The following is a 26,045-nucleotide window of genomic DNA, read 5'->3' as shown; positions in this document are numbered from 1 at the left end:
GGAAGTTGTAGAGACTTGAAACTTGGAGGGGTGGTAGTACTCACACCACCTACAATGTGACCAAGGCTCGCCCCAGTTGGCCTGATGGGGGCACTACAGCAATCAAAAGTATGAAATCGCTCATAATTCCTATACGGTCAGTCGCAGGCTCAAATGTCTTATGTCATGGGAATCCTTGACAAAATGCATGCCTCAAAATTTTGGGGTATTTCACATTTTTTGAAAAACCTACTTTTGCGAACATTTTTTTTCACCAGATCGGAACCAAACCAGTGCAGAAAGATTCTCTGGAGAGTGAATATCAAAAATTATCCAAAAAAAATTTAACTTTTGACTCACTGTAAAAGGGCGACAAAATGTTTGTAAGGGGTAGGGCCACTTATAGTGAAATGCCTATAACTCCAGAAATGGAATGAAGTATCTCTGCCAAACTCAGAACACTTAAAGTATGTAAGAGCTCAATCTGAGGTCACAAAAAAAGTTGCGGAGCTCAGCCACTTGGTGGCGCTATAAGAATATAAAAACATAAAATGACTATAACTGGGCAACCATTTGTTCTATCAACATGAAAATTGGTGTGCACGGTCTTGGTCCAAAGTGCAACAAGTGTCTACAAGGACATTTGCGTATCTCAAAAAACATGGCCACTGTTGGTCCACAAGTTGGAGCACCGGTTAGACAAGGTTAACATAGGCTGATCAGAATGAAACTCAGTGGGCCTGTTCGACTTAAGGCCCCAATGGTCTGAGAGAAATTTAAAAAGGAATCAGCCACTGGGAGGTGATATCGCATTTTTCAAGGCTGTGAATACGCGATATTCGTATCATATGATAGAATTCCTCATTCCAGACATCTTTGTCTTTAGAACTACTCCTGTCAATCAAATCGTTTGTTAAATGATTGACAAGAGGTAAAAAAAAAAAAAAAAAACTACTCTTGCGAACTAGTGTTAGGTTTTAAAGTCTTAGGCTAAAGCCTAAACGAAAACTCAAAACTTCACAAAACCTGCTGAGCGCATGCGGCAGGTGATTCTAAAAAAAACCATGCAAAGTTTTAAGGGGATTGGACTACAGCTGATGCTATAACAGTCATAAATGTTAAAAAAAAAAACATCATATTTCTATGGTAAATTACCTGGATTTGCCAAAAATGCTTTTTTACTCATTGATTTAGGTAGGTACAGCCTTGCTAAATAATATGTAATGTCTTTTTACTTATATGCTTAATTAAAAGCGCTTCAACCCTGGTAATTGCTGCTTGCAGCTATATTAGAATTTTATTACTGTAATAATAAATGCATTGGTTTGCAGTAGTGCTGGAAAGTGGTTCAAACAATAAAACCGGTTGTAATTAAGCAAGTACACATCGTCGTTAATTGAGACTTCTGACTAATGGTTGTAAAAGTAGTTTTAGAACTACTAACACACAACTAATTCTTTAACTGGGCAAATAAAACAACCGTAAATGGCCTTTAACAGAAGCCAGAGATGCTGAAGACGAACGCAAAAAGGAGAAAATACTGTACATTATCAGCAAGATCACTGTCTTTGCAAAGTCAACATGCAAAGAAGATCAAACACCCTTAACAAAAAAAGGTAAAACAGCAATATAGTACGATTTTGAAGCTGAGGGAGAACATGAGATGGGAGTTTTTGACATATCCTAACTGTCACGAACCAGAACAAAAACAGTCCAGGCAGAGTAAGACAAGACGAGCGTTTGACATTAAAAAGTATATAAGTTGTATTATTTTTATTAAAAAATAACCGGTCGTTACGCTAGATAAGACCCTTCTTTCTCTGTGATCATGATGTGCGAAATACAGAAAGAAAAGTTCATGGTATTTGTGTATGCATATGCAATCCATATTAATGTAATATTTAAAAGTGCTGTGCTGCTTTGTTTACAGTGGTAACCAAAAAGAAGCTGTATTGCCGCTGTTCCGTAAGCGCCACCTGCTGTCAGAGAGTGAATTTGTGTCTCATTCAGCCCATCAGCTGTTTTTGTTTCATTCTGATTTTTTCTGTAACATAATATCACAAAGCTAAGGTCAGACCATTCTGTTTTTGTTTTACATCTAGAAATTATACATTCTAAATTACATCAAAAATTGCTCATGTAGCATGCTTGTTTGGATCGTTGGAACTGTTTCATGCATTCTGATATAAAGGCACAGTCAGGGAAAAACTGTGATAAACCTTCACACCGCCAAAAAAAAACAAAACATGATACAGCTTTTTGGTCAAACCGCCCACTAGTTTGCGGCACAAATAATTTTGTTGTTTACTGCATATTCACAGAAAATAGCTTTTTGTCATTATACATTATGATGCCAAAAGCATGCAAAGAATTGAGACTGAACTATTTGCCTTCATTCTGTTTCTCCAGTGTCTTTGTGAATTCGTCTTTCTCTGCTATTCATTGTTCATTTCAACCTGTAGTAAAATTATCCTTATCTCGTGGCTCTGCATACCAGCGAGACGCTGCACCTCCATTACTTGAAATCTGACCCCACAGGAGGAGGTTGTAATTATGTCTGAACGGCTGATTTCAGATTTAAACTTCAAGCGGAATCCAGTCATGCACAAAATTTGTACATGGTGCTGATGCTCTTTTCTTCATCCCGTCAGCCTGTTTCAGTGATATCTGACATGCTGTGTGGACACAATCTCAGCCTGTCAGACCGGAAATTCATGTACAGTGATGGAAGTCTGAGAGAAAATTGTCTCTGAACATCTAGATTTTTGTGTCCTATGGTACATTCAGAATAAGAGATGTACAGTGAGTAAACCACATGAAAACACTGTATTTACATGGCTGATCTCACCTCATGATCTATTCCTGCCATCAATCTCTCTGCACTTCCCTAAAATGGCAGAGGCTTCCCTCACTGCTGTCGAAATCTGCTCACTACAAATCAAGCTCTCATCCTGTGCAAGTTTTCTTTGCTTTGAAGTTGATCTTTAGACACAGGCTTTTAAGTAGCTACGATGGATTTATTTACACTTTGCGTTAATGTTTTTAAGGCCCCAGAGTTTTTCCAGAGGAAGTCAGTTGTCCTCAAAACACCAAATTTTTAATTAAATATTTAATTGTAAATATTTTGCAGGCTACACAAGAAAAAAAAAAAAACAATTGCTTTATTTAACTTATTTTTTATTATTGTTTAAATGTTTACTTAAATGATATTTATTATTTAAAATAAAAATATTTAAAATTGTTATTTTAAAAATTATCCGTTACTTAAAATTATGCATTAAGAAATTCATTTAATGCGTTTTACTGATTTCTGCATGCCACATATCTTCATTCCTTAAGTGCATGTCACATTTCATCAGGCACTCTGTCTTTAAGTCGGTAATTGTTGCCTGGGGGAACATTTTGGATTATTGTGGCATGGAGCATTTTACAACCCATTCATAACATCAGTGCATATAATATTTGGAGGTTTAGCACACAATTAGTTAATAACAAGTTAAGCAAGGCATATTTACCACATGCATATATGATACGGTAATCTGTGGGGTCGACGCTTTTAATCAAAGTGATTCACTGTGCACTAATTACAGAGACAGTCGTCTTGAAGCTACCTGGGGTTTAGGGCCTTGCTCAAAGGCACAGCGGTGACAGGGGGGTCTGTGATGCTCCCCGCTTTATGGGTCACCCCCCACATAGCTTTTAACTTGCCCTCACAAGTAATGTTTACTTGCAGATTTATGTGCCCATGAGATACCAATTTGGAAGCACACAAAGACAATAACTCAAGGTGTTGCAGATCTGATCTTGATACACTGATTAAAAGCGTTAAGCAGGTCTGTTCCTCTTTTTGCTTGGAAAATATAGAATCACTGCTGTAAATGTAAATTATCTGGTCACAGATCTGATATCTTCCTAGATTTATGGTACTTTTCCTCCAGGGTAAAATGCCTATTTAGTGTTTCTCCCAAAACACTAAACAGCAACAACTAAAACCAAATCAAAACATTTTCCTGATTGCTTGTTTGCCACTAAAATGTTCTTGATCCATGAGGTCATCATATACAATCAGTGAAGACGGTTTTAGGTCATTTCACTCCCCGGCTCTTAATGCATCATGTTTCCTTCTGGAGCATCAGTGAGCGTTTGAATCTTCTGTAATAGTTGCATCAGTTGTTCTCAGTGAGAAAAGATGGATCTCAAAATCATACGGTCATTGTTGAAAAGGGTTCAAATACACAAAAATGCTGGAAAACCAAAGAATTTGTGGGACTTGAAGGATTTTCCTGAAGAACAGTGGGCAGTTTAACTGTTCAGGACAAACAAGGACTCATTAACAACTATCACTAAACGAAAAAACACAGCTGTGGATCATTCAGGTATTCTTACAGTATTAAGAATCAAGGGGATGTAAACTTTTGAACCGGATCATTTTTATAAATGTAACTATTGTTTTTTTCTTGTGGACTGTAAACATATTTTATGTAAAATGTCTTATTCAGGTCAGTACTAAATAAACAATAACATGCATTTTGTATGATCCCTCTTATTTTGGTAAAATAAAAAAGAAACGGGGTCAAACTTTTGACCTCAGCTGTATTTAGTCATCTTGGAAATGTTGCAGATATATGTAGCCAATGATAATCTCTGAAGGCATCACATATATTTTGTTCTAGGTGATTAAGTCGTTTTTGCTCCATGGCTGAGGGGCATTTTGTGTGTCCTTTACATGATCTTAAATCAGAACAAACGTCCTTTACCATTTCTTTTTACACAAATTATGTCTCTATTAATATTCCGCAGAAAGCATTATATTTTTGACTGTCGCTATATATATTTTTAAACATTTAGCTTGTGAATGATGTGATTTTGTAATAATTGTTGAGTAAGCAATATTAATTCTGGATTATAACAGTTTACATTTTTGTCAACAGTTAGGTTACTTGGCTGTGATTCACTGAGAGGAAGTGTTTGATTTGACATTTCAGTCATTTAATGTGTTTTATCACCAGCAGAGGGCCAACTAAAGACTCGTCAGCTGGCTGACAGAAATTTTTGGCTATCATAAATGCACACAATGTTTTTATGCACTATATAAGTGTATTAATCAGTTTACGCGCCTATTATGCACAAAAATACTTAGAATAGAACCATAGTCTCAACATTTTCCTCACAGGTTAAATGTGGATTTTTCTTAAAATAAATGGATACAATAGACATAATTAGCTATCTAATGTAAAGCTTATAACTTATCTGCATAACCAGATATTTTAGTCAAGGCTCCTGGTAGTGTTAACAAAACCCAGTACAGTAGGGGTGTGTGTCAGTGTGTCAGTGTGTGTGTAAGAGAGAGTGTGTGTGGATCCATCGGGACGCGCCTCCTCTCGACCTCTGATAGGCGCAGCCGAGCGTCTCATCCGCCTTTTAGGAACCTTTGAGTTCACAGGGATTCAGCTCGGACGTGTCATGAGTACAGACAACTGAAAGGACACTATTGATATACATGACTCTCTTCGGTTCTTGCCATACAAGGATAAATCTGCCGTGATAAAAGTTTGACTACAGTCGTTTGAATCATTTTCGGTAAGTAGCCGCAACCTTTTTATTTGACCTGCTGCGACTGGATTAATGCATGACAGAGCAGCACACCCTTTAAAATCTGAACAAATGTCTTGTTTTCATCTCTAGAAGAGTGCTTTTTAGAGGTTTTGGTGCAAAAATACATTTTATTCACTAAACCTCTCTGATACAAACCACAGCAGAATGGTAGTAAACAAGGGTAAATAACAGAGGCAGCTTGTTTGACAGCGTTGCGTCAAAACTAGAACATTCGCATTATAATCAATTAGACTGAAACGCTTCTGTTTGTAATGAAGATCTACGTTCTAAAATGTTACGAATTTTAACAAAAAACAAAATTCTATGGATAAACATACTTATTGAGATGACTGAACTCTTACCTTACCATATAATGCACGATAACATCATACATGTAATACAAATATATGTTTTACTACATCTTTTACTGTCAAATTTTGTAAACATTTTTTTTTTGTGAAATATAACGTATGGATTTTAACAACGCGTTATGTATATTTTATTGATAAAAAGAATATTTCACCGATAATTTCTGTATGAGGAATGAGCATTCTGCAAAATAGTGTTTATGTTATTTTTTTACGTTTAGTTAATGTTTATTCATTATTTAGTGTTGTATAATAGCCTAAGTCTTGTTTGTGTGTGGGTGCTCTGTATTTACATTATCATTGACTACTGTTGCTGAAGAGGCATTTTGATAAACTATAAATTATCAGGAGGCCTTTTATTATCCATCTGTCCTATTTCAGTACGTTTTACAGTGACATTAAAATAGCTCATATCGCTTTATGTATTTACATTATATAGTTTAGTGACGTATAGTACAATCAGGAACTAAAATATGCAGCCACCAAAACCAGTTTTGCAATCTTTTTGCCTGCAAATTTGAACATTTTGCATTTTCAGAAAAAGCTTTTCAACAAAACATATTTTACAGTGTAGTTTGTAGCATCGTTAACAATATTTGATGATAAATTACCCTAAACTAGTAAGGTGTGCAACATTTTGAAAGGTCAAAACAAAATGGTTATCCTGTCAAACAAATGCACATCAGTGATATTTTACACTATATAAGTTCAATTCAGGTTATTGCATTCTTAAATTTGTTCTTAAACACAGTGTTGATAAGCAAGTAATATTGGATGCTCGTTAAATGTGTGTATTTTGACGTTGTGTCAAAAGCTATTGGCGACCTGCATTCATTGCATTCATAAAAGGTCAGGAATAACCCTCCCTGCCCACCCTGATTCTATGCCAGGAATGTTCAGTGTTATGCATTTGTACTCTATAATCAGAAGTGAACCCCTCTACTTGTCTGAATGCATGCACAACAATAGATCTATAATATTTTATATTAAAATATGCAGCAGGTGCATGCATACATGGATACAGCAGTTTATTTGATATGGGTCGATCCCGTGCTTTGCTGGAGCTTTGTGTGTTGCTCTGTGTTTGCCGTGTTTGTAGGAGTGGTTAATTCTAGTGTGTACGTATACATTGCTTCTTTCCATATACGGATATATAAGCCCTGCTATATCTATAATATGTAGGCCACTGCAATCCTTGTTTATCATTATGCAGTATATGCAATGCAAAAATGTATGTTTAATATTGTTTGTCTCACAGTGAGTGGCTAATGTTGACCAACCATGAGAATCTCATCTTCTCATTTCAATGACCTTTTTATGAAAGTGCCGTTGTAGCTCGGACTGTTGTTTTTCTCTTTCTAGAGCCGATGCTTAATCTCATTTAGCTGTAATGCACCTGCATGGTGGTGGAGATAAATGACTGCTTATTTCCATAGTGAATTTTTTTCAGTGCAAAAAATAGTCTGAAGGGCATTTTATCTGTAGTCTGTGTAGGGGGTGTGTGAGTACAGACTCAACACAGGCAACCAAGGACGCAAGGGGAAGGAACACTGCGAAATATTCTCACTTAGCACGCAGCGAGAGGAAATCCAGCGAGCTGCTTATGAGCTGAGCCTCCTTTGATATCAGATCTAGGAGAAAACATTTCAACTGAGGTGGGAAGCGCTTTTCCTATTGGGAAAGCCCTGATGACATCACAGCAACCGAGACCATTTCAGACAATGCAAAGTGAAAGTACTGTAGTAAAGCATGGACTCGTACTGTCATTCTATACGGTCTTTTTGTAAAGTGTTTCCAGTATTGGTTTAAAATCATATAGTACATCTGTAAAGCAATTTTCACTAAAGCCTATAGTCTCTTCCAGTCAGGGGCAAAGGAAATGCATTGTCTCCTGCAAACATGCATAGGAAGAATGGAATTATAAAGCGATGTGTGTCTAAAGCCCATCTGTAGACGGTCGGATTTTGTGGTGAGGCTGCAGTCTTGGTTGAAGGGACACGGTCAGAACAATGAATTCAAGACGAAAATGTTTAAGAAATGGAAGGGTCCTCACCAGCGTGAAAAATGCATTTGCCTTAGTTTTTGAAATCCCAGTGCCCACGCATAAGATTTATCATCCATTAGTTCTCCTGGGTTTACTTTATCTGGGTGGGGGTGGTGTTACTTAAGATCATCTCACGCATAGGCTTATATGCTATTTTCTGTAAATATAAACTGAAGAGTTTTGCATCATGAGTTGTTTGCATAATACAAAGCAGTAACACTTGGTAAATATGAGATACAGACTGTTTGTGTTTAAAAAAAATGGATGTTCAGACTTGTTTTTTTATTTTCAGGGTCAGAATTTTTTATGATTACTTAAATGTGCAACTAAATAAGCAATCTCTAAGTGAAAAACTTTAATAGCAAATTGTATTATAATACATATACAGAACAATGTGTGACCCTGGACTACAAAACCAGTCATAGGTGTCATAGGTATATTTGTAGCAATAGCCAAAAATACATTGTATGGGTCAAAATGATCAATTTTTCTTTTATGCCAAAAATCATTAGGATATTAAGTAAAGATCATGTTCCATGAAGATATGTTGTAAATTTCCTACCGTGAATATATCAATACCTGATTTTGGATTAGTAATATACATTGCTAACAACTTCATTTGGACAGCTTTAAAGGAGATTTCCTCAGTTTTTTTTTTTTTTTTTTTGCACCCTCAGATTCCAGATTTTCAAATAGTTGTATCTCAGCCAAATATTGTCCTATCATACATCAGTGGAAACATGTTTATTCAGCTTTCAGATGATGTATAAATCTCAATTTTGAAACATTTACCCTTGTGACTAGTTTTGTGGTCCAGGGTCACATATAATTTGTTTTTGTATACAATTTGTATTTTTATGCATGTCATTTATACATTTAGGGTCAGTAAGATTTTTAATGTTTTTTAAAGTAGTTTCTTATGCTCATCTAGGCTGCATTTATTTGATCAAAATTACAGAAAAAACATTGTTTTGTGAAATACTCTTGCAAGTTTTAGTTTATAGTTTTCTATTTTAATATACTTTAAAATATCATTTATTCCTGTGAAGCAAAGCTGAATTTTCAGCATCATTACCCCAGTCTTCAGTGTCACACAATCCTTTAGAAATCTCTCTAGAAAAGAGAGATTATAGATATAACTGTACTAGGTATTAAATATACATAGATACGATTTATAATAATAATAACATTATAACTTAATATAGTATTAGACAGCAGAAAGAGCAACAGATATGATCATCAATATAATGAGCATTTAAGTATATTCTGTTAAGGCTTAGTCACTTCTTGGTTGAGTGACTTAAAAACATTGCGCCATGTACAATCACTAATGCAGATCTATTTTCATAATCAGTATATAGATGGAAACAAATTAAATGACACTGACAGATGACAGCCAACTTTTAATCATTATAATATGCTGATTTATTATCAGTGTTGGAAACAGTTGTGCTGCTTAATAATTTTTGGGACCCGTAATACTTTTTATTCAGGATTTTTTGATAAATAAAAACAACTAGAAATAAATAAATAGAAATAGAAATTTTGTATTACAATATACACTACTACTCAAAAGTTTGGGGTCAGTACATTGTTCATACCTATTTTTTTTTTTTTTTTTTAATTAATACTTTTATTCAGCGAGGATGCGTTAAATGGATAAAAAGTAAAGACTTACATTGTTACAAAAAAAATCTATTTGGAATAAATGCTGTTCTTTTTAACTATTGATTCATCAAAGAATCAAAGAAATAAGTATCACAGGTTCCAAAAAAAATATTAAGCAGACAGCTGTTTCAAACACTGTTAATAAATGAGCATATTAACATGATTTCTGAAGGATCGTGTGACACTGAAGACTGGAGTAATGGCTGATGAAAATTCAGGTTTACTATCACAGGAATAAATTATATTTTAAAGTATATTAAAATAGCAAACCAATATTAGATTTTGCAATAATGTTTCACAATATTACTGTTTTTTCTGTATTTTTGACCGAATAAATACAGCCTCGATGAGCATAACTCAAAACATTAAGAATCTTACTGATCCCAAACTTTTGAATGGCAGTGTACATTACTTTTTTTAATGCAAATATTGTATTATAAAACACACAACTGGCTTGAAACTCTCTCACATTGGCTCTGTGTAATCTGGGCCATCCATATCACTGAGCCCTGTTAATATCTCGGCTTTGAAGAGCGATGGAGAAATCTGACATCCTGTTAGCACTCGATGGATTCGCTTCACCTGACAACTGATTTGCAGATTCCACTCTGTTTGAGTGGATACTTTCCCTTATAGAGTCTTTTGACAGGAAGGCCCGTATATTTACTTGTCCTCTGACCCCAAGAAACAGTTGAACACCTGATAACACGTTAGAGCTGGGGCAGGTGTTTCTCCAGATGGGCCAGCAGAGAATCTGAAAGGTGTTATTTGAGACCTCCTAATGACAAGGGTATGGAAGCATTTAGAGTTATATGGGTCTTTATTACTGACATATGAGGGTTGTTTTCTGACAGAATGATGCAGGTTGGAGGAATGTCACGGGAATGTTAGATCTGGTTGTTCTTGTGTGTGTTTTGAATCTGATGGATCATGTTAATGGATTGCACTACATGTAATGATGTTACTGCGTGTGGCGTCTGGATTTATCTGTACATTTACTTCTTTTTGAATAGTTAATGCTAATGCTACGAGCTTGCAGTCACTCTGAATGTCAAAAGCATCTTTTTTAATTCAAGTTATCTTGTAATACCCAGAATATATCACAGTTTTACCATTGCGTGACCATCTGAGGTCTTATAAAGCTTCCCGTGTCGTAGTGGGGGAGGGGGTTCAGTGCTCCATGTGCTGATCAGACTCTCCATTACCCAGAGTGCCATCTCAATGGGGACGGTGAGGCAGAAGACAGAGCGATGGCTTCATCTGACCCCTTTGTTTCCTCTCACCATGTCGAGGAACTTGACAAAGGCTGATGGCCTTTGGATAATGCCATTTCTCTTTGGGCTGAGTACATAACAAATGCTGTTCATCGGGGCGTAAGAGAGAATCCCTCAACGCTGTGCATTACTTATGCTCTTTTTGAATTATTTAGCAAAGTTTGTTTAGCGTTAACTGCATGAGTGGCCAGGCAAAGATCACTATCACTGAGTCAGTGCTAGTGTGCCTGAGGCACCGGGCCCTCTTAATGCATCTGTTATTTTTGCATGTTACGCTCCATTATTCCATTATTTAGATTTTCAAGTCTTTTTAGCTTTACAGCATGATATATGTATTTTTTTAGGTTAGTCACTATGGAGAATAATTTGGTCAGAGAGGAATGTGTAAAACTGCATGGTGTTAAGAAGCTTTTGGCAGATTTTGATGTTAATTAGCTGCTCTTGAACCCCATTTGAATGCTTTACTGAACAGATGTATCCGATTTGTCTTACGGAGGCCTTTTTGCACCCCATAGTGAAGCTGCTGCCATCTTTTGTCTGTGTATGAAGATTTATATGTAGTCTGTTAATACACTTTGTACCAGGACTTGAACAACAAGGTTTATTCACCTCAGTCAGTGTAAAATTCAATATCAATGTAATGAGATATATTTTGAAATGTGTATATTATGAAATTAAGCATTTCTTTTCATTTCATTGATTTATTTATTATTCAGCAGAGACCCATTAACTTGATCAAAAAGGTCAGTAAAAAATTTTGAAATATTACAAAAGTTTTTTTTCTTTTTTAATCACATAAAGCTGAAGACTGGAGTAATGGCTGCTAAATTAAGCTTTGTCATCACAGGAATAAATTTGATTTAAAATATATTCAAATAGAAAAAAGACACTTTAAATTGTAATATTTCACAATATTTCTGGTTTTACTGTATATTTGAAATGTATTTTTGAGCTAATAAATGCAGCCTATTCTTTTTAAAACCATAAGAAACATCTTTCAAAAACATTGACAACTTTATTATTATTATTATTAATCTATTAATATTAATTTCCGTTTTTAAGGGTTTTCCATTTGTACTTTAATTTGTGAAAAGCTTAATCATACTATATATATTACAACTACTGTAAATGTTAAGTTTCAAACATCAACCTAGATATAATATAATATAAATGAAACATTAAGAAGAATTCAGCATAACTTAAGTATTGTACTTCCTAACAAAAGTGATCCTTTTCCTCAGGGAAGCTTTTCTGCTCACCAAGCCTGCATTTATTTGATCTAATGTACAGCAAAAACAGTACAATTTTGAATTCATTTTACTATGTTAAATAAGTGTTTTCTATTTGAATATAATTTAAAAAGTAATTTATTCCTGTGATTTCAAAGCTGTTTTTTTAGCATCACTACTCCAGTCACATGATCCTTTAGAAATCATTCTAATATTCTGATTTGCTGCTCAAAAAACATTTATTGTTATTATTATTATTATTATGTTGAAAACAGATTAGTAGAATTTTCAGGATTCTTTGATGAATAGAAAGTTCAGAAGAACAGCATTTATCTAAAATAAAAACCTTTTTTTTAAACAATATAAATTTCTTTATCATCAATTTCATCAATCTTTTGATTAATTTAAAGCATAATTGCTAAATAAAACTATTAATTTCTATAATTTCTTTTCCAAAAAAAGTACTGACTCCAAGCTTTTTAATGGTATAATGTATAATGTTACAAAAGCTTTTTTGTTTTCAGATAAATGCTGATCTTTGGATCTTTCTATTCTATAAACCATTCTAAAAAAATTTACTCAACTGTTTTAAATATTGATAATAATAATAATGAACAGCAAATTAGCATATTAGAATGATGAAGGATCATGTGACACTGAAGACTGGAGTAATGATGCTGAAAATGTAGCTTTGATCACAGGAATAAATTACATAATAGATAACAGATAAATAGATAAAACTACGTAATTTTTAAAATAGAAAACAGTTATTTTAAATAGTAAAATATTGCACAGTTTTACTGTTTTTGTTGTACTTTGGATCAAATAAGCAGCGATCAGAAGAGACTTCTTTAAAAAACATTAATAATCTTACTGTTCACAAACCTTTGACTGATGGTGTATATGTTACAGTGTAGTGGTTTAAAAACACACACACACACAAAGGCATAACATGCACGTGCCTGGACTGCTGTTTTTGCCATTCTGCTTTGAACCCCATATGTATGCAGTCAATCTTGATGTTGTCTTGTAGGGTACATTTCTCCCTCTTCAGCATCAGCAGCAACAGATATCTCAGCATGCCTCCAGAGCATTTTCCATTTCCTTTGAAGTTTTTTCTCTCCATGAGAATGCTTTGCGAGATTCTTGTAGATAATTCACAGTGCATATCCAGCACTTTTAACCTGTTCACTTTTTGATGCTTAATAACTTGGACATTTTTTGAAACAATTCTATGCATTAATTTCTATATTCTGTTTTTAATTGATGTTCTTTGCTACTTAATGACAATGAGTCAATGAAATTTTGAGATACTATAGGTTATTGGGTGGTCCATGTCGCCTGAGGTGGAGACTAAGAATGACACAGATGTTCTTATTGCCGTTGTCTTTTAAATACAGTCCTGTCGTTCTACTTTCACTGCAGACATGAGCTTAAAATCCCCATGCCTAATTGTAGAGGTTTTTACTGGCATGTTTTTGATGAACTGCTGTTTACACAATGAAATTAAGTTGGCAAGTCTTTGTTTCTTAATGGGTGGATGCTTTCTGCAGGTTGTCTGTTTTGCAAAAACATAGGTGCATTCTTTTTTTATGATTGAAAAGATGACAAGACCTTTTATTTTCTTTTATACAACCACAGCCACCTTTCTGCCATCTTTTTCCCATCATTTAGACCATGAACAGACATAGTGGTGTTATGTTTGGGCAATTTATGTTACTGTTCTTTGACATGGTCTGTTGACTGATGATCACAAGCTCCTCCGGTGTCAGGTGATCTTCAAATATTCCAATCATGTCTGAACTGTAGATGTTTACATGTAAACATGCACAAAAGCCTCACAGTTCAGAGCAGAGCGTGTTTTCCCCCGTCTGATTAAACTCAGTCACACTCTGGCTGTGATCATGGAGTGTAAATGTCTTGTTGGGAGAATGTGAGGTTTTGCCATCTGAGCCCCAAAGACAAAAGAGGGAGCAAATCCTTTCATGAACATTCCTAATTAGCCCCCGTTTGCCCTCTTATCCTGTTATGGTTTTGCTGGCCCAAAGTTCAAGGGAATCAAACTTACCCCACCCACTTGGTTTTCTACAGCTGCCACAAGGATATTTTATCCCTTCTTCAGTCTGACCCCCCCACACGCCAAGACATTATTGTATTTGCCGTACCCTACAAAGAACTGAAGCTTTTTGCTAGTTTCAAGAAGTGGGGTCACCGAACCCAAAGAGGGAGAGATGAAAGCTAATGTAGAGGTCATTAGGATCAATCTTATTCAGTTAAACCCAAATATAAAAGAGAAAAACAGATGAATGAATCATTTGTAGAGAAATCACAACAGAAACAAAGATTAATATATGTTTATTTCACCCCTTTAAAAAAATCTGCTATTATTTATTCACTAAATCTAAGACTGAAACTAAAATTAAAACCATTAAAGGGGTCACTGAATGCAAAACTCAGTTTTACATGTTATTTGAACGTAAATGTGTGTTGGCAGTGTGTGTATACAACCACCCTATAATGCTAAAAATCCACCCAGTGGTATTTTGTAATCTTTATAAGAAATAACCTCTTTTTCAAATCAGGCCATTCTCAGCTTCTTGTCGGTGTGACGTCACACCGACAATGGCCACTCCCACGATAGTTGATTGACATGACCGTCTTACCTTAGACCCGCCCTGAGCTGACTCCTGTGCGGTGGAAGACAAGAATGTCTCCGATTGAGTGATTGAAGTGTTCTGTTGTTGGATGTAATAATGATCATAGCAGTCATCATTTACTCCTGACATCTGAGCCACTGAAGACGCAGAGGATTAATGTTACTTTCATCTACATAAATGCATCTATGTTCGCACAAATCATTTGTGATGCAGCTTCACCTACAGTGGAAATTAGTATAAGGGTTTTTTATGCATCTTTGCAAATTGACTTTCTTAATATTGTGCTAGTTAGCAAGTTTCACGGTTAAACACAGCTAAAGTTAACAGACTGGCTCGTCACCTCACAGAAGAGAGGGGCGTGGTGAGCAGAGCTAATTAGGATTTAAAGGAACATGCAATAGAACAGCTTGCTCTGAACAAGGCTGATTTTGACAAGGTAAAAAGAGTGTTTTTTACACTACCACTGAGAAATTTTAACCAAAGTATGTTATAGACTTCTCATTAAGACCCTAAAGAATCATATCAGCTTGTGGAAAATGGGCATCTGATGACCCCTTTAAAAAAAATAAATGATTACTTGAAATAAACATTAACTGAAGTAAAATAAAATATAAAAAGGCAAACATTTTTCATTTGAATTTAGTTTAACTTGTACTGAAATAAACTAAAATAGAAAATGAAGCAAAAAAATTAAATAAATGAAATAGAAATAAAAGTAATACAAACAAAATATATAAAATATAAAACATATATAATAATTATATATATTCATTCATTCAAAAAATGTATTGAGGCTTTCTTCTGAGTTATTGACTGTCTTACGATGAATTTTAACATTTTTAAGATATTAAAAACATGCTCATCATAAAAGAGGTGTATTCAAGTTGTATGAATTAATATTTTTCCCCCCCAAACTTATGCATGCAGCATATGGCACATTGTGTCATATTAATACTGTTCCAGCAGTGATCATTTTAAACAGAGACTAATTTCTGCATTGTGAACCTGATTTTCCATTGTGTTATTCTGAGCTACATGACTGATTCCTTGGATCTTTGAATGTGTCAAGAGACTGAAGAGGGGATTAAAAATTATACAGCTGAACCAGACCACTTCAAACGAATAGTGCCGGATTAGTGTGTGTGTGCATGTAGGATTTCAAATACCCGGTGTCTGATTCTGATCCAATGTGACTCTTTTAGTTTTGGCCGGGTGCACTATAGGGCAGAGGTACTGCTCGATGCCATTTGGCTTGTGACAGCAGGGCTCTGTTGAGATTGCATTGTGCTCTTTCTAATGAATGGAGACGTGCAGCTTCATTGGTGCTGTTGTCCATTCTTGCTGCATTGCGGCTTTCTGAGGAACAAAGCTTTACAGTAAACAGTTTTGAATATGTTGTGCAATATTTTTGTTTTCTATTTGTGGTTTAGATAAGGATTGTGTTATTGTCAGTCTCTTGTATTATGCAGTTTCTAGTGTAATGTTTTCCTTTAGATGAAATACTAAGATTCAGGTGTTTATGTCAGACTGGAAAAGAGCCACAACTTGCAGCTTTGCAGCTCTTCTCAAACCTGTGTGAAATCTGGTCCAACGAGTTTTGGAAGTCACAAGAGAGGATTTGCATTTCTTTCCCTCCATTAATGGGAGCGACTGCCATTCACAGGCCGATTCACAACGCAGAGTATCGTGTTTCTGACCTGAGTTAGTCTTACTCACCTGGCAGTGGCTCAGGCAGGAACTCCAGGGCCCTTGACCTGCTGGGAGCCTCCAGCCTCCTCCTGCGGCCACTTTCCTCCACCCTGCTGGGTCTGAGTCAGCCAGTGACCTGCAGTAATGAGATCACATGAATGCGACTGGATGTGTCATGCTGTACAGAGAGGAAGTCAGCCTTTCAGAGAGTCATTCTTACATTTTGTATCACAGGTGCTAAACACTAAAATCAGCACTTTTCTTGTTTTAAAAGCTACGTAAAATGCAAGTCAAATGACTAATGCTGCTTGTTTTGGATTCAATTGTTCTTTTTTCCAACAATGCTGACTTTATCTCACAATCTTTTTTTCTCCGAATTGCGCGATACAAACTTGCAATTCAGACTGTTTTCTCTGAATTGTGAGATATAAATATATGTGAAGAATTCAGATGCAAAACCAGCTAAATCCATCTGACGTCTTTCTTTAAAAAAATGCATTTTCATCAAGCTCAGATGTATAGGTTCTATGTAAGTACCGGTACTTCTGATTGGGCTGAGGCTGGGATTTTAGCGAGTTTGAAGAAAAAGTATTTGATGGACATATAATATGTGTCGAGAGCATTCACTCAGTATCATTATCTCGTTTTTGACCAAGATGGCTTTTAGCTGGTTTTGCATCTGAACTCTTCATATATAAATATATTTATATCTTGCGACTCTGACTTTTTTCATGCAATTCAGATTTTTTTAGAATTGTGAGACAAAACTAGCAATTCTCATTGCAATGTTCTTGCAATTTCTATTCTATTTCCTGAGTTTTTATCTTGCAAATTTAACTTTTTTTCTCTGAATCGTGAAATATAAACTCACAATTGCGAACTCACAATCCTGACTTTTTTTCCTCACAATTTTAAGTTTATATCTCACAATTCTGACTTTTGCATGCAATTCAGATTTTTTTTTAGAATTGTGAGATAAAACTGGCAATTCTGACTTTTTTCTCCTCACAATTGTGAATTTATATCTCACAATTCTGACTTTTGCATGCAATTCAGATTTTTTTTTAGAATTGTGAGAGAAAACTCGCAATTCTGACTGTTTTCTTGCAATTTCTATTCTATTTCTTGAGTTTTTATCTTGCAAATTTGACTTTTTTTCTCTGAATCATGAGATATAAACTTACAATTGCGAGTTATAAAGTCAGAATTATCAGGTAAAAACTTGCAATCCTTTTTTTTCCTCACAAATTTAAGTTTATATCTTGCAATTCTGACTTTTTCACGCAATTCAGATTTTTTTTTTTTAGATAAAAACATGCAATTCTGACTATTTTCTTGCAAATGCGAGTTTTTATTTTGCAATTCTGACTTTTTTCTTTGAATTGTGAGATATAAACTCAAAATTGCGAATTATAAAGTCATAATTGTGAGGTAAAAATTGGCAATTCTGGGTTTTTCTCTCAATTGTAAGTTTATATCTCGCAATTCTGACTTTTTTCTTGCCAATGGGAGTTTGTATCTTGCAATTCTGACTTCTTTCATGCAATTCTGACTTTTTTTTTTTGAACTGTGAGATATAAACTCGCAATTGTGAGTTTTTATCTCACAGTTCTGAATTAATAATTTGCAATTCTAAGAAATAGTCATAATTATAAGAAGAAAGTCAATTGCGAGATATAAATTCTGAGAAAAAAGTCACAATTGTGAGTTTGTCTCGTAATTCTAAGAAAAAGGTCAGATTTATGAGTTTACATCACACAATTCTGACTTTATTTCTCAAAATTGCAAATTTACATCTCACAATTCTACAAAAAAAAAAAAGAAAAGGCAGGTATCATGCAATTCTGAGTAAAAATAAGTCTGAATTGTGAGATAAAAAGTCGCAAATACCTTTTTTTATTTTGTATTCAATGGCAGAAACAGGCTTCCATAGTTTTCGACATTGATAATAATTAGAAATATTTCTTGAGCAGCAAATCAGCATATGATAATGATTTCTGAAGGATCATGTGACACTGAAGACTGGAGTAATGATGCTGAAAATTAACCTTTGCCATCACAGGAATAAATTACATTTTAAAACATATATATATTTTTTTTGAATTGTAATAATATTTTACAGTATTACTGTTTTGACTGTATTAAGTAAATTCAGTTTTTGTGAGCATAAAAGACTAAGAAATCCTTTAAGAAATATAATGTCTCATTTGTTGTAGTGATATCCTACAAAATGCACATCTTTATTGTAGTATGTATAAAGAGGATAAATTATTTAAAAGTAGCAGTGGTGGTATATGGACACATATTTATCTCTTCTTAGTAACTTTTGCCTTAAAAACATTTGCATTATGGAAGCAGTACAGACAAAATCAAGCAAGTGCAAAAGGCTATTTTGCTTCTAAACCGGGTTCATGTTGTGCTAAATTGTTTGCACTCCAGTTTTGCTTTAATGCAGCGTGATCCTCTTCAACACTCTCCAAACAACAGAATAGACTGCTTAAACAAACCAGCAACCGCAGTTTCCATTTTCCAGTGCGACTCGCAGGCGTGTAGGCTTTGATGACAGGTATTGCTGATGGCAGACACCTGGCAAGGCTTTAGAGGAGATGGGGCACTGAAGTTCAACCTCAGGCACTTCCTGATTGGTCTGGAAGGTTGCCTTTGAATGTCAGAGTAATTATTATGTGCCTTGTTTGGAAACTAAAGCATTTCAATTAAATATTTCACTTGTTTGACTGGCATCAATTGCAGTGTCATTATTGCGATTAGAATGTCAACACTTGAAATGAAATTTTTTAAAATGATTATGTAAAAAAGGCCTACTGGACTTGAAGTACCACATAAAGGAACATTAACATTATTTTAAATTGTAATTTATTCCTGTGATGCAAAGCTGAATCTTCAGCAACCATTACTCCAGTCTTCACTGTTACATGATCCTTCAGAAATCATTCTAATATGCTCATTTGCTGTTCAAGAAGTATTTGTTTTCATTATCAATGTTGAAAGCAATTGTGCTGCTACATTTTTTGTGCTTGTGTTATAATGATTCCTTTTTTTCAGGGTTCTTTGATGAATTAATGTACAAAATCTTTTGTGACAACGTAAATGATTTATTGACTATGAACTTTTAAACAGTAGTGCATGAAAGTATGCAGTTATGTCTCAGTCCTTCACTATTGTTGGTGATCTCTTATCACCCATGTTCTCAGAGTTGTTGCCTGGGCAGCTGGTGCTTGATAGTCTTGGGACGTCAGGCTCTCCAATAACAGATAAAGCTGAATAAGATGCCTCTGGTCTGAGGACACCTGTGTGTTGAAACTAAATCCATCTTTTCTTATCAGTTGGATGTCTTTTTGTTACTCTGGGCTTTCCTTACTTAACACATTCACTCTTCATGTCAGACTCTCACACAGGGCTTGATTTTATCAGGGCTTCAGATTATTTCACCTACAGGCATTCTCTTTCTAGAGTAAGAATGAGGTTAATCAGCAGGTTTTTCATGCGATAAACTATAGCCAAGGCTTTGCATTGGCTATTTAAATGTTAGATATTTTAGTTGGGCAGATAATATATCTAGTCGCCATTTTCTTAAAGAAGTAGTTCACTTCTAGAGCAAAAATTTACAGATAATTTACTCGCCCCCTTCCAAGATGTTCATGCCTTTCTTTCTTCAATTAAAAAGAAATTATGTTTTTTTAAGGAAAACATTTTAGAAATTTTCTCCATATAGTGGATTTCTATGGTGCCTGCAAGTTTGAATGTCCAAAATGCAGTTTAAATGCAGCTTCAAAGAACTCTAAACAATCCCACCTGAAGAAGAAGGGTCTTATCTAGCAAAAAAATTTTCAGTAAAAAAATTCAAAATAAAAAAATGGACAATTTATGTACTTTTTAACCTTAAATGCTCAACTTGTTTAGTTCTTTGTGAACTCTGTGTATTCTGGTTCAAGACAGTTAGGGTATGTTGAAAAACTTCAACTTCAAAATCGTCAGTACATCGCTGCAAAAGTACCGACCCAGTGTTTACAAAGTGATTACGCAAAGAAGATCAAACACCCTTTACAAAAAAAAGGTAAAACAGCAATTTTGAAGTTGGAGGAGAGAATGAGACGGGAGTTTTTCAACATACCCTAACTGTATTGACCCGGATTACACGGAGTTCACGCAGAGCTAGACAAGATGAGCATCGTTTTGCTAGATAAGACCCTGAAATCCGAGAGCTTTCTGACCCTGCATAGACAGCAGTGTAATTACCATGTTCAAGGTACAGAGGTAAAAGAAAGGTAGTAAGGACTAGGGATGTCACATTACTCAGTATAATATCTAACCATTCGGTACGACATCCACGGTTCAATATGCGCTTGTGAATTGCGTTTTTTCGGTATTGTATTTAAATAATTTCCTGTGTGTAATTTGCTGTGTGTGTACCCGTGATTTAACGTGCTGAGATTAGGAAACGCCTCTTATATTTGAAAAAGCAACACTTGCAGAGCATCTTCCCTTCTAATGAAATGCAATGATAAGCCTTTCTAAACTTGCTGTCCAACAAAAGAGCACATTATAACTTATTTTTACTTCACAGCATCAGTCGAGTGTTTAAAATAACTTCCTTTTGTGATCTGATGTGGCTTTGTATCACAAAATGAGGCTGACAATATATTCTTATACTGTTTGTCGATTAGCAATGGCTTACAGATATACTTAATCATTATAAAAATACACGAGATGGCTTGAAGAACACAGATAAACCATATATTATTGCAGATGAGTGTTTATTGTCCTTACATTCCATCATCCAATACGTTTAACGTTATATCTTGTTTTTATTCAGTTACAGTAATAGTGATGCCATTATCCATATTAGAGTTTTCCTGGATGGAAGGTCATCAGTGTTATCTCTTTGAACCATATTTGGATTTTCTGCATGAGGGCGCCCTCTGGCGTCCAGTATGAATGAAACCCGTCCTATTTTGTGTAAAAATCGGACAAATAATACTCAATGCTTTTTCCAGTGTACAGAGGTTTACAGGAGTATTTTGTTGTTAATTAAAACCGAGGTACATATTGAACCGTGGACTGTATTGTTGCATTCCTAGTAAGGACATTGATAAAATAGTTTATTTGACATCAGTTGTTCGACTGTAATTTTATAAAGCTACAAGAATACTTCTTGTGCACAAAGAAAACAAAAATAACGACTTTATTAAAAAATTTGTGTGTGTCATAGTATTGTTGTGAACATGTGTTGAAGACTGACATGGAAGACTAGAAATTGTGAAAATAAAGTTGGTTCTTTGTGCACAAAAAGTATCGTAGCTTCATAAAATCACAGTTGAACCACTGATGTCACATGGACTATTTTAACAATGTCTTTACTACCTTTCTGGGCCTTAAACATGTCAGTTGCATTGCTGTCTATGCAGGCTCATTCTCTTACCGAAACTATGGTTGCACAAATGTGTCAACACATGGCTGTCTTATTTAAAGATTTATCGCCATACATCTGCCATGTTATCTCTGTTCAGGATCCACATGAAACACATTTCCACGTGTTAAGTTCTTACTAATATAATACTGAAAGCCCAGGGGAAAATCCAATTCATTACCTTTATACTTAACTTATTATAGAGGTCACCACATTTCTCAAAGGTGTGTCAAAACATACTTAAATTGTTTGTTGACATTCCCATTCGACGAACAGCTTGTGGGACCAGTCTGCAGCTAAAAAACGAAAACCGATATGTACTTCTGTGCTCCTTTTCAATACCGCCTTAGACCTTCAGCAATGAAAAGGATCACTTTGAGGAAACCTGATGCTCTCTAACATGGCTGTGCTGTGCCACTCTACATTGTCTGAGAGGTCAGGAGCTGCACAGCAACAGGAGCTCAAGGCTGCCTGGTGTCGGTCTGTTTAATCATTTTTTGGGACCAGCATGGCTAACACAGTAAACAGGAGAAAATCTGGTTTTCCCGCCTCAGACAGGAAAGCCATTATAATCCTGTTAGACATGTAAAACTTTAGGGACTCTTATCAGTGCCTTTAAAACTAACCACAAAACCAGTCTTATGTAGCACGGGTATATTTGTAGTATGGGTCAAAATTATCCATTTTTCTTTTATGCCAAAAAAATAATTGGGATATTAAGTAAGGATCATGTTCCATGAAAATATTTTGTGAATGTCCTACCATAAATATATCAAAACTTAATTTTTGATTAGTAATATGCATTGCAAAGAACTTCATTTGGACAACTTTAAAGGTGATTTTCTCAGTGTTATGATTGTTTTGCACCCTCAGATTCCAGATATTCAAATAGTCGTATCTCAACAACAATGGAAAGCTATTTATTCAGCTTTCAGATGATGTATACATTTCAATTTCAAAAAACATACCCTTATGACTGGTTTTGTGGTCCAGGGTCACATATATAGAGATGTACAGAGGTACACTGGGATTGTTGCTCATGAGTAAATGGGAATTACTTGCTAAATCAAAGGAAGCTCTAATAATCCTTATTAATGAACCACAGAAAGTACCAAAAAGGGGCTACACTTTGAAGATGTGCTTTCTTGCCTTCCAGGGTTCAGTTCTGTAAGTGAATGAATTGATGGAGATGAAAAGTTCAGGCAAGTTCAGGCTTAAATATTTAATTTTATCAGCTTCTACACAATACTAGCAAAGTGAACTTTTAAACTTAATTCTAGAAAAGGAGCTGCTTTGGTCTGGTATGCAGAAAATGAAGCAAATATCTCATAAAGAGAGCACTCTGATTCTCTGATATACCTAATATGACAAAAATATGCACTTTACAGGGGACCTACAACAAGTTTGCGATCCATTTCAAACTGTTTTTTTTTTACTGCATGTTTTAAGTAGTCTTAAGGTTACTGTTAAATGTAATAGCTTTTTCATGCTAGGTTTTATGAGTCAGCTTTTTTTCAAAAGGAATTAAATTTGTGAGTTGTAAACAAAGTTAGAGAAATTGATTCACCAAAATGAATGGATTGATTACTGGCAGGCTCGCCATCTGACTCTATGAAGAAAGCACACAAAGCGGTTTAGTCGAGCACTTCTGAAAAATGTGTAATCTGCCCCAGCTTTCGTTTCAGTAATGTAAACCACAGAGCTCTGTGTTTAAGCCATGTGCGTTTCTCCAGGCTTATTTTAGTCTTTCAGAAGGACTTTAGCTGATCAAGTATCGCACCAAAAAACAACATAGATCCTTCTCATTTATCAACCTTTGTTACACTTTTTCATTTAATTGAAATAAATGTGCACAGGGAATAGGCAAATGTTTATAATTTTATTCATAGAATCTATCAAAAAATATGCCACATGAAGCACATGAACTGTTCCATTTGACCCCGTTTAATAGACTGTAAATATATAAGTATCCATTTTGTGGTGTTCATCAAAGATGTTTCATCGTGAGCATGGCATTCAGTAATTGAAAACAATAGATGAGTGTTTGTTCTGCTGCCAAGCACCAAAGCGAATGGCTAAGAGGGTCACTGTTGCTGAGGGTCAGGACATTGGCAGACTGCTGACATTGTCATTGATATAATAAAGCACTTGCTGGACTAACAAGCATGCCTCTTTGTGTCCGGTGTTTTGGAAAGGGATAACACCACTTTTGAACTGCATTAATCCTATAGAGTTTCCTTTCGATCTTCAGCAGATGTTTCTGGAATCCCTTGTTAAACTTAATTTATTTGGCTCCTATAGTTAAGCTGTTTAGTACGACCATGGTTTTATGTTTTTTTTAATAAATGGATGTTTTGTTTGACAGGTGCCGTGTTGGATCTGGGTATCTGCTCATGTGAGTTTTTCTCCAGCTATGGAACCCTGGCCTCTCATGGCCTGGGGCCTAATGCTGACCGCCATCGCCAGCTGGATCAAAGCGGTTCAATCGAGAGACTTTACAGAAAAGGATATTATTTTTCTCCATCCTTCAAGTAAGCATTTCTTCTTAGATTCTCCCAAAGCCTTGAAAATGAAATGGATGTACTCCATGTTTTTTTTAGTCATCTTTAGGATCAGACATCAGTTGTCAGTCATGACTACTATAGATCTGTTAAAGGCTGGTGTGGAGCTGTTAGACCTTCAGGCTGTGAACACAGATTTATTTTAAATGTGGTGTTCTAGATTTTATATTGTGTCCTAATATATGGCTTCCAGGCTGGTTGAGTGGTTGAGAATTAAGCCAGTGCTCTGTAGCTAAACTCAGCGTCTCAGCTGACACACCAGCTGTGTGAAGATCCCCCACCCTTAAACCCATGGATTGCCCACCATGCCTGCTGATGCAAAATCAATGTTCAGAGCATGTGGCATTGGCCATGGAACCATGGGTCAGTGTAGCCTTTTCTGCCTGAGACTTTTTTCTTTTTTGGGCCTCGTTTGATTTGCGCCTTGATATGCTTTATGTGGAAATGGCTGTTACGCTCATTAAATACAGTTGAAGTCAAAAGTTTACAGTACATACACCTTGCAGAATCTGCAAAATGTTAATTATTTTACCAAAATAAGAGGATCATACAAAATGCATGTTATTTTTTATGTATTACTGACCTGAATACGATATTTCACATAAAAGACATTTCAATATAGTTTACAAGAGAAAATAATAGTATAAAATAGTATAAAATTTTATAAAAATCACCCCGTTCAAAAGTTTACATACACTTGATTCTTACTACTGTGTTACCTGAATGATCCACAGCTGTGTTTTTTTTTTTTTTTTTGTGATAGTTCATAGTTCATGAGTCCCTTGTTTGTTCTGAACAGTTAAACTGTCCGCTGTTCTTCAGAAAGATCATTCAGGTCCAACAAATTCTGTGGTTTTTCAGCATTTTTGTGTATTTGAACCCTTCTAACATTAACTGTATGATTTTGAGATTCATCTTTTCACACTAAGGACAACTATGGGACTCATATGCAACTATTACAGAAGTTTCAAACGCTCACTGATGCTTCAGAAGGAAACGCGATGCATTAAGAGCCGGGGGTGTAAACTTTTGAAAAGAATGAAGATGTGTACATTTTTCTTATTTTGCCTAAATATCGTGGGGGTTTTTTTTGTTGTTGTTGTTGTTTTTCATTTAGTACTGCCCTTCAGAAGCCACAGAAGATACTTACGTTTCCCAAAAGACAAAATAAGTTACATTTACCCTAATCTTTAAATTCAGAAAGTTTTGCCCTCTAGCCCTTAATGTATCGTTTTTTTCCTTCTGGAGCATCAGTGAGGATTTGAACCTTCTGTAATAGTTGCATGAGTCCCTCAGTTGTCCACATACAGTCATTGTTGGAAAGGGTTCAACTACAGGAAAATACTGAAAAACCAAAGAAAAACCGGAAGGAATTTTCTGAAAAACGGCGAGCAGTTTAACCATTCAGAACAAACAAGGGACTCATGAACAACTATTACTAAACAAAAAAAAAAACACAGCTGTGGATCATTCGCAGGATTTTGTCCACAAAATAATAAGAGCGCACATTATTTTATTATTTCACAGTATTTTAACTTAAGCGCTGCAAGCCA

At 35.3% G+C, this 26,045-nt stretch overlaps 1 protein-coding gene across 1 annotated transcript in view; it reads left to right on the top strand.

Annotated features, from left to right (window-relative positions):
• Positions 1-5,384: 5,384 nt before the first annotated feature.
• The window catches only part of lypd6 (LY6/PLAUR domain containing 6), a 29,326-nt gene continuing 8,665 nt past the window's right edge, over positions 5,385-26,045 (top strand). The window contains exons 1-2 of the mRNA XM_051120067.1: positions 5,385-5,559; positions 24,297-24,462. Of these exons, the coding sequence (XP_050976024.1) occupies positions 24,345-24,462 (118 nt within the window). The 5' untranslated portion in view covers positions 5,385-5,559; positions 24,297-24,344. The remainder of the gene's footprint in view (positions 5,560-24,296; positions 24,463-26,045) is intronic.

Source organism: Labeo rohita, chromosome 9 (assembly GCF_022985175.1).
Source record: "Labeo rohita strain BAU-BD-2019 chromosome 9, IGBB_LRoh.1.0, whole genome shotgun sequence".
NCBI classification, from domain to species: Eukaryota; Metazoa; Chordata; class Actinopteri; order Cypriniformes; family Cyprinidae; genus Labeo; species Labeo rohita.
This window is presented reverse-complemented; position numbering and strand designations above follow the sequence as displayed.